Source organism: Cupressus sempervirens, chromosome 8, assembly GCF_028749045.1.
Source record: "Cupressus sempervirens isolate cs-2001-9-10 chromosome 8, ASM2874904v1, whole genome shotgun sequence".
NCBI lineage: Eukaryota > Viridiplantae > Streptophyta > Pinopsida > Cupressales > Cupressaceae > Cupressus > Cupressus sempervirens.
Window position 1 is genome coordinate 643,311,070 of NC_143125.1, and position 9,131 is coordinate 643,320,200.

The 9,131-nt window shown below is 37.3% G+C and overlaps 1 protein-coding gene across 1 annotated transcript; it reads right to left on the reverse strand.

Moving 5' to 3' along the window:
* Positions 1-363: 363 nt before the first annotated feature.
* On the reverse strand, positions 364-6,344 carry LOC149544065 (uncharacterized). Its single transcript, XM_089798666.1, has 3 exons — positions 5,333-6,344; positions 1,447-1,995; positions 364-1,349 (listed from the first exon to the last, which is right to left on the reverse strand). Exons 1-3 carry the CDS (start codon positions 6,164-6,166, stop codon positions 1,245-1,247), a joined length of 1,488 nt encoding a protein of 495 aa, XP_089654792.1. The 5' UTR covers positions 6,167-6,344; the 3' UTR covers positions 364-1,244.
* Positions 6,345-9,131: the final 2,787 nt, after the last annotated feature.

Consider the following 9,131-nt stretch of genomic DNA (forward strand, 5'->3'; position numbering starts at 1 on the left):
TAAATTGGATACCAAATTTCAAATTAACAAAAAAAAACTACAATGAATCTAATGAAATTCAAAAAGTTCAATTTATGTTTATAAAAAAAATTGTATGTGTATTCGTCATCAATTCTCACTCTTATTCTGATCATCGATTCTGATCATAAACATTAATGATAAGAATACACAATATTTTTCAAAAGCATACACAAAAATTTATGAACTATGAAAATCTATTATTTATAATTAAGAAATGTGAAATAACATCTACATTATTTAATTGCACGTACTTATTTATACACATCAAAATATATATTTACAATCAAACTTTATAGACATCTATTTTATGCAGTTAATTAACCATGTTAATATTAAAATACATTTAAATAAAATTTCTTGCATTATATAAATGCAATATTATTAGCAAAGTATTGTTACAAAATGAACTCAAAACTAATCAGTCCAAATCTCACCTTCACAATTATACTACTCTTCTTAATGTGTTCGATATCATCCCAACAAACCTTACATCAATAGCCTTCCTCCGGGGTAAGTTGCCATTTTCAAGATTTCAAGTGGGTTGGTTACCTACCAAAAGTATGTGTCATACTTTCTAAGGGCCAGCTACATTCAAATTCCAAATTTGATGTGTTCCCCAATGAAATGGTGGCACAACATGATTGTACTAAAAAACCCTTGTAACATGCTTTACACAAGGTAGAAGATAATTAGAACTCCACTATCCTATTCAAATCAATGTCAAAAGGAGGACAGATGGCAAAAGCCAGTCCTATCAAATTTGGTACAGATGGCAATGAATGTGAGTAAACCAGGGCAAAACCTCAATTTGATAGAGGATGGCAAAAGAATCAAAGAAAGAGACCAAAAAGAAATAAGACCGTTGGATCTCGTGGACAAGGCAATTTCCTAATGTCCTAATGCACTCAAATGCCTTGGCGAGGGGGAAAGAATCGAAGGCCCACAACTTTATTAAAAATCATTTTACAAAGAAAAACCTCATTGCGTATTACACAACTTTCCATTAAGAGCGTTTTTCCATTTCTCAGGATTCTTTTGGGAGCCATAAATGTCGAATATGGTGTACCTGAAGCTTCTAGGCATGTGTCATCTGAAGGCCATTACAGCACAGAGAAGATGAGACAGTAAAAAAATAGTTACCCGCATTATAAAAAACAAAGCTAGGAACAAATCAGGCTTTGTGGGTATTATAATTATAAGTTTTGGCTTTGTGGGTATGATGATTATGATGGTGAGAACGCGGTTTCATCATTGGCACAATTTCGAACTTTGATTTCCATTCCTTGCGTATCTGATGAAACCACTTCACAGCATTGCCGCCTTGGAGCCTACAACAGAAAAGGCAAACCATATTAGGGAAAGGACAGAGAGAAAGGAATATGATCATTGTTAACGGCTAATTAAGCTTTTCAAATTCATGATTACCCTGGTCCAATCATGCTGCATTTTGTGTGAGAGCACGCGGATGTTGTGCAGCGATTCGGGGTCATCGGGGGTCCGGCTGCAATTCATTTTAACCCAGTCCATGGCCCTCTTGGTGTAAGTTGTTCCAACAAGCCGGGTGAGATTGGATTGAATGATGTCTTTGAGGAATAAAACGGTGGGCCTCTCGCAGGGGTTTCTGGCCACTGTGCGGGCGTTGAAAAGGAAGGATGATTTCCGGGCGGAGTTGCCCCATGTCAGGAAGGTCTGCAGAGGGGATTCCAGAATCCTCGGAAGTTCTATCTTGTCCATTATTTGCACGCAGTACCCCCATGAAACGGATACGGTCCAGTTGCGCCGCTTGTCGTAGCATATGCTCTGCTGGAGGAGGCGATCTGGATCGGCTTTTGCGGCCTTCATCAGGTGGCGTAGTGAAGCGGTTCTGTTCATATTGGGGAACACCGATGCCACGTTGTCTAGATGGTGAAGGGAGACCAGCGGCGCCACCGGGTGCGCCGCTAGTAGGCCGAACAGATTCCCATGGATGTCAAACTGAAAATAACACACACAAGCAGTAGATTAGCAGCAAAACACAATTCAAATTGTATATATTCTTTTTTGGGATCGATTGTCTTAATATTTTTTAGCACCAATATTTTGGATCATATCCATCATCAGAATGCAGGAGAACAAAAGAACAGAAAAGTCACTCAGTTTACAGAGAATGAAAGATTAGCAGCAAAACCCAACTCAAATTGCAAAAGTTTACACAGCACAGAGGACTAGAAGCAAAGCCCAACTCAAATTCGCAGAAGTTTACACATAACAGAGGATTAGCAGCAAAACCCAACTCAGATTCGCCTCAGTTTACAAAGAACAAAAGACTAGCAGCAAGACATAACTCTATTTTGCCCCAGTTTACAAAGAAACAAAAGATTAGCAGCAAAACGCAGCCATCTTTAAATATCATATATTAAGGAAAAAATTAAGCTTGAAAAGAGTAAGTCAATTTTGACTGTTTAAACACTTTTCACCTAAGAATCAAGCCTTAGTGTATGATGTTTAAGTCATCCCTAAGTCATCCTGCAATACACAGCTCAATTTCGTCTCAGTTTACCCATTAAACTACCATAAGATGCTGTTACAATTATGGGATCTATTAGTAAAGTGTACTAAAATTAGTGACTAATCCACTCCCTTTGAATGATTGGATCTCACTCAAGCTACATAATGTTAGGTGGAAGTACAAAATTTGGCTCTCTTTCAGTAATTGATTGAGCTTTTTTCCACCGATACATCTGTTCTTGCTTTTCTAAGTTGTAACTTCACATAGGAAAGTTGGCAACGTCTGTACAGCCACGAAAATGCACTTCCTTACGAAGGAGAGGACTTAGAATTTTTTTTGAAAAGTTAGAAAAAACAATGTAAAGGGAGTGCATTTTCGTGGCTGTATAGCCATGGGCATGTTCTGCAAGATTCGGGCTGTGTAGGTGTGATGTTTGTTGAGAGGAGAAAATCTGGACTTCTTCTAGTAAGGGAATTGATTGAAAATTTTTGAGTTCTTTATTGCTCCAGCTTTTCTAGGTTAAAGTGACCAAGATTTTTCGACTGATATATTGCTCCAGCTTTTCTCGGTAGTAGGGGAGAGGACCCAGTACTTGAACACCCTAACTTCGCACTTATCAAAACCCCACGTAAAAATTTCAAATCACTCTTAGTTTTTTACAGTAGTTTACTTGGTGAGTTGCCTACTTATAACTAAGGTTTCAAGTCCACACACCTGTTATGATGCCACATCAGCATGCTTTTTGCCAAGTTGTCCAAAACAACCAAAAAAAAAAAAGTGAGACCAATAGTCATGCATAAAGGGTACCCATAGTTGAACAGCTGATGTGGCATCACATCATTGGTTAATATTTATAACTAAAGGTACATTTTATTCAATTTTAGATAGTTAGCATTGTACTAACAACTTTAAAGTCACAAGTATTGGTACAATGTTGTCAAAAAAAATTGGACACTAAGTCAACAAGTGTAGGTATCAAGTGAACAACTCCATTCACAACTGTTGGAACATGGTTAAGTACTGGGTCCTCTCCCCTATCTAAAGATAAAAACGTACTGCAAGAGATATGGCTGGCTGGTGTAGTTGTGGAGTTAAGTGGTAGAAGTGCATTAATTGAAATATTACATGCTGTGTTTTAGGTTGGTCTGTAGTCAATTTATTCTTCATGACCAAAATCTTAACTTATAAAATAGTTGAAATATATCATACTATATTTATTAGTAAGGATAATGAAATAATTAGTCCTTTTTGGATCAAATTTTTTCATCTCTTACTGGAATAAATGATCTCCATTATATCATTTCCATTATAATATGGTGGTCGAACAGATCAACTATTCTAGTACTACCCTGCTAACTTGTAATTCGGATAAACTTATTTGTCATCAGTACGGTCGGTCTCCATACATGAATTTTCATTTATTAGGTGATGTTCATAGTCTTAAAAGATCAGGACTTCTACACAGGTCACCCATCTGAGTGACTATCAGACTCAATATAGTTGGATATTGTAATAAACACCTAACCACTTTTCTTGTTATAGGTAGGTAATCAATTGTCAAGGAACTTTTTGACGTTTAAGCCAGGCAGAAGAAAACGCGTCCCCGTCTAGGAAGATGGAGCTGGAAATTGATTAAATTTCAACAACTTTTGAATCGGTTCTTACGGGTGGAGTATTAAAATCAACCCAGCCATAATTCTTAATAATAATTGAAGACTTCTCCTAATATATGGGACTGATAGTAACAGTACATTCACACCAGAAAACATTGAAGCTTTGTGTTGATTTACCAGTCAGACGAATGGTAGTCCAAACCTCACCGTCAGAAACAAATCTTGATAGCATAAAGTTTGCATTTAATAACAAAAGACTGTTCCCAACTGAGGAATCTATAAAGGCTATAGATTCTTAATGGTAGAGGCTTTACTGGACAAGATAATTTGTGTCATGGGGCCACTGCAGACGACAAAATGGAACATTAGCAACAAATTACCCCGCCATCCATAATAATTTGGATGTCCAGGGAAAGAAGAATGAGACCAACAGAGTTTCAGAAAACAATGGTTCTCAATGGGAATTAATTCTCCTAACATATGCCCATTCAAAACTTTTAAACCTCGATAAAGTTTACAGAATTGATTCAAACCCAGTTCGCTTGGAAAGCATATTGTTACTGTCATTACGAATTGCAGAATTGATTCAAACCCTGTTCTCTGAGGAAGCATATTTTACCGTCATTATGGATTAAAGGATTGGTTTTCTTTTAAACCATAGAAAGATGAAAGATGAGAGCAAACTTCATTGAAAAAACTTAATCGCTCTCGTCCCTACGGATTGCAGAATCGATTCAAAGACACTTATTCTGAGAAGCAAATTTTACAGTCCTTCCGGATTGCAAAATCGATTCAAACCCAGTTCTCTTGGAAAGCATATTTTACAGTCATTGTGGATTAAAGGATTGGTTTTCTTTTATTCCGTTGAAATATGAAAGCAAACATCAAAATCAAAACACTTAATCGCTCTCGTCCTCACGGATTACAGAATTCATTCAAACCCAGTTCTTTTGGGAAGCATATTTTACAGTCATTACGGATTGCATAATTGGTTCAAACCTAGTTCCCTTGGAAAGCAGAGTTTACAATCATTTTCGTCTTCTTTTTATCCATTGAAATGTAGAATCAAAATTCATTCACAATCCCTCTCCTCCATACCCACAGTAAACAAAAAACTTCAAAATTCAGCACTTCATGCCCAATTTAGCTCTAAACAGCACAAAGTTCACACAAAATCTAAAATCCCAATTCAGCATTCACTACAAATTACCTGATGAAATCCAGGCTCTTTCGTCAGGGGCACTCCAAGCTCCGCCAAACAAGCTTGCACACGCTGGTCGCTGCCATAAAGATCAGGGTACCGCACCAGGCAATCGTCCTGCACCTTCGCCAGAGCCTTCGCCAGGGGATAACTTATAGCAAATCCCCCTCCACCATAAGCCATCCCATAAGAATGCACCATGTTCTGCTCTGCCGATTCCGAATTGCTCCCAACATAATACATCTGCCGGTGATCATATTTACTCAGAACCCGCACCAAATTCTCCGGAATAAACACCGTATCATCATCCCCCATTACAAACCACCTGACATTGGGCAGCCCTAACCTAAAACTCTCCGAAACAATTCGGGAAATCCGAATTGCAGAGCGAGACCCGCGGGGGTGAGTGTAATTGAATCGAGAAGTATCCTCCGAAATTCTCACAGGCGGCTGCGAATCCGTCTCATTCACACTCCGGTCCAGCCAAACGAACCCCCTGGTTTGCCCAGGCCGCCACCAAAGCTCTATGAATGGCTTCCTCTCCTTCCATTTCTGAGCCGAAGCCGCTATGCCGAACACAATGTGTTCCAAACCCGTAGGAGCCGATTCCTCTTCATTTATCGTCCTTTCCAACAGATTTATCTGACCCCGAAGTAATCCTACCGCCCGGCACCCTGAAGATTGCCAACATGGGTGCGTTGATAAAACCAGGAAAAACACATAAATCGCCCACCCACAAAGAATTAGGCTTCCTCCTCCTTTGAAAGCCTTCCAGCAGATATTCCCAATGTTTTCACAGAAGAATTGGGATCTCCCCCAGCCCTGTTGCTTAGAGTTGTCCATGGCTTCTCTTCTTTTCCTTGTGTTTCTCCACCATTATTTTGGTTTTGTACTCCGCAATTAAGGGCGGTAGAGGTAAGTGGGAAATCAGTGCCCGAAATTGCGCGGAGAGGTCATATTGTTTGGAGGAATTGAGCGGAGCGTTTAGCTACCGGAGTCCCCTTCAAGCCTGTCGTTTTACGATACGTCAGCTGAAGGATTTTATACCTCGATACCATTTAGCCAGGTCCTAACTCATCGCGATCAGTGCCGTCCAATTCCCCGGGGATCTCATACTTGTTCGAAAGAGATCCAAGTGTCCTCAAAATATATGATCATTGATTGCCTTTCATTCACAAGGGGAAGCATGATTTAGAAGAGCATTGCCTATCCGTTTGGTATAAATTAGAATTAGAAAAAGAGTTGGAGGAAAAAACATGAAAGGGAAAGTTGACTGAATATATGTCAATGTTCTATAAAAAAATTAGTTCCTCTTTGGTAACAATAGAGAGCCCAAAACAATAGAAAATCCGATAGCTACATGAATGTGTCATGATCTATTTGTTTGTTCAAAAAGCTTTTGCAAACAAGAAGCGGAGAAATCAAACAGAAAACATGACTTCAAAGAATATATTACATACCTATTTGTTCAAAAAAGCCTTGGTAAATGAGGAAAAAGAGGTCCACAAAAATATTCAAAGAAAAAACATGATTTGGAAGAGTTTTATCTAAAACATGATCTGGAAGAGTATTATCTATTTGCTTGTTCAAAAAGGCTTTGCAATGAGAAAAGAGGTAGGGAAAATTCAAAGTTTTTATATGTTATGGGAAGATGATAAATTATCACGTATGTTTCAATTATGGCATACTAGAATTCACAAGCCAAAAGACTACTAGAAAATTATCTACATGTCATTAGTTGTTCAATTTTTAAGAAAAAAAAGTAATTAGATAAATTATGCAAGTTTATTGGTACCAATAGTGATGATTATTGAACCATTTGGACAAAAGTTACATGATTATGGGGGCATTTATGCAAACTTTTAGGTTGTCTAAATGAAAGGCTAATGGTAAAGAAAAGGAGCCATGTTTCTCACAACACTTTGAAATGACTATTTTTTAACCTTCCTATGTCTAATGCTTTTGGTGCTTAACAAATTCCATAGCGGATTTAAATGTGTTATTCCTAGTCAAACTCATTGACCCATGTTTCATGAGTAGTGATTCAACATGAATCCATCTCTCATGAGAATAAATGAAACACTTAGCACTCATTGGATCTAGGTGATGCTTATAGAGGTGAAGCACCAGGACTTCCCGCGAGGTCACCCATCCTAGTACTACTCCAGCTTAAGTATGCTTAACTACAAAGCTTCCTCCATGGTTAAACCCAAAGCTTGTAACCCCATTTGCAAAACCTTCACCAAGTGTTGTGCCTTATGAACCATTCATTAGAAAGCCCCTTAAGCTCATCAATTGATAAGTATGAGATAATTTCCACAGCATGTCAAATTGTGATATTGCTATTAGGATTTAACTGTGTGATTTTGAGTCAAACTCATTGACCCGTGTTAGTGTATCTATTTTCATATTGTTGAGGATGCATGTTGTTTCTAGATGCAATATTGGTGACCTCGAACATTGCAGTTATTCCAGCAAGTTCTCTTTGTCTCGTCCACCTTTTTTATGTGAAATTTATAGCCATTGTAGTATATAGCTCTGTGGTGCTTGACCTATTATTTTTCAAACATGTCAAAATTATGCATCCATCCTTGAGTTGATATTAATCAAATGGGTCATGATAAATTAACCTATACATACATTTCCACCTCTTAAACCATTTGCTAGATCAATTACCATTAGCATAACATTGGGATCTCCATTACAATGAGTTTCTTTAACCAATGAAGCAACACCTTTCCATGTTAACGAGTGACAATTTTGTTGAGATCATTCAATTTATAGCATCATCCAATCAAGATTGTTTGTAATATACAAATGAAGTGCATCCCACTCACGAGCAATTGTATAAAATAAATAGGCTAGTTAGAAACAACTTACATTAATGATGGATAAAAATTAATCAACTACAAAACATCTTATAATTACCTCTTACTTTCCTCAATCTACCTTTCCCCATCAAGTACTCCCCTTCAAATCTGTTAACGGAATTGGGATCCCAAATGTGATTTGCATGGATCTTTGATGCAAACTTGGAAAGATATTCATTAGTGTATACCATGGTTTGGTAGACCATGGAACCCTTAGGACATGCTCTCTATCGAACCAAGCCCTTCAAAAAAATTAAGTGCCTCTCAACCATCCACATTGGCCTAGTTGGTACAGGGCCACACAATTCAATCTCCTTAACTAGATGTATGAGGTCATGTTCTTATGCATTAAAAAAAGTTGAAGGTAGAAACTTTTGCATCTCACACAAAAGCTTGGGAATTATTCTCTTCCATTGCTTTATGTCTTTTGTATCAATTTCTTTAGATGACAACCACCTAGACAATATTCATTACACAAAAATATATTAACAAGACTAATAACACTTCTATACAACAAATCTAACAAATAACACTTCTAATGTCATGTATTTCCCAAGATCATATATAACATGTTTGACACTCATGTTGTCGAAGTTGTGTGGGGGAGATAGAGGTAAAACGTACTGTAGTAATAATAAAATGATTTTTTCAACATATTATAAAATAAAATAATCCAAAGTACATATGTTTTACAAATTTATTTTAAATAGAGAAGAACATGACTTACCTTGATGAAGGTATGCCAATAATGTGATTTCAACCCTAATTGTAGTGTCTGCCCCTAGTTTGCATTTTGCTTTCATTGCCAAACTCTTTTAGGCTAGTTTTATGCTTGATGTTTAGTAGCATTACTTTTAGATTTTTAGATATTGTTTCAGATTTAGTTGATTATATGATGAGATTACTTGGTACTCTACATTTCATGTATGCATGATGAT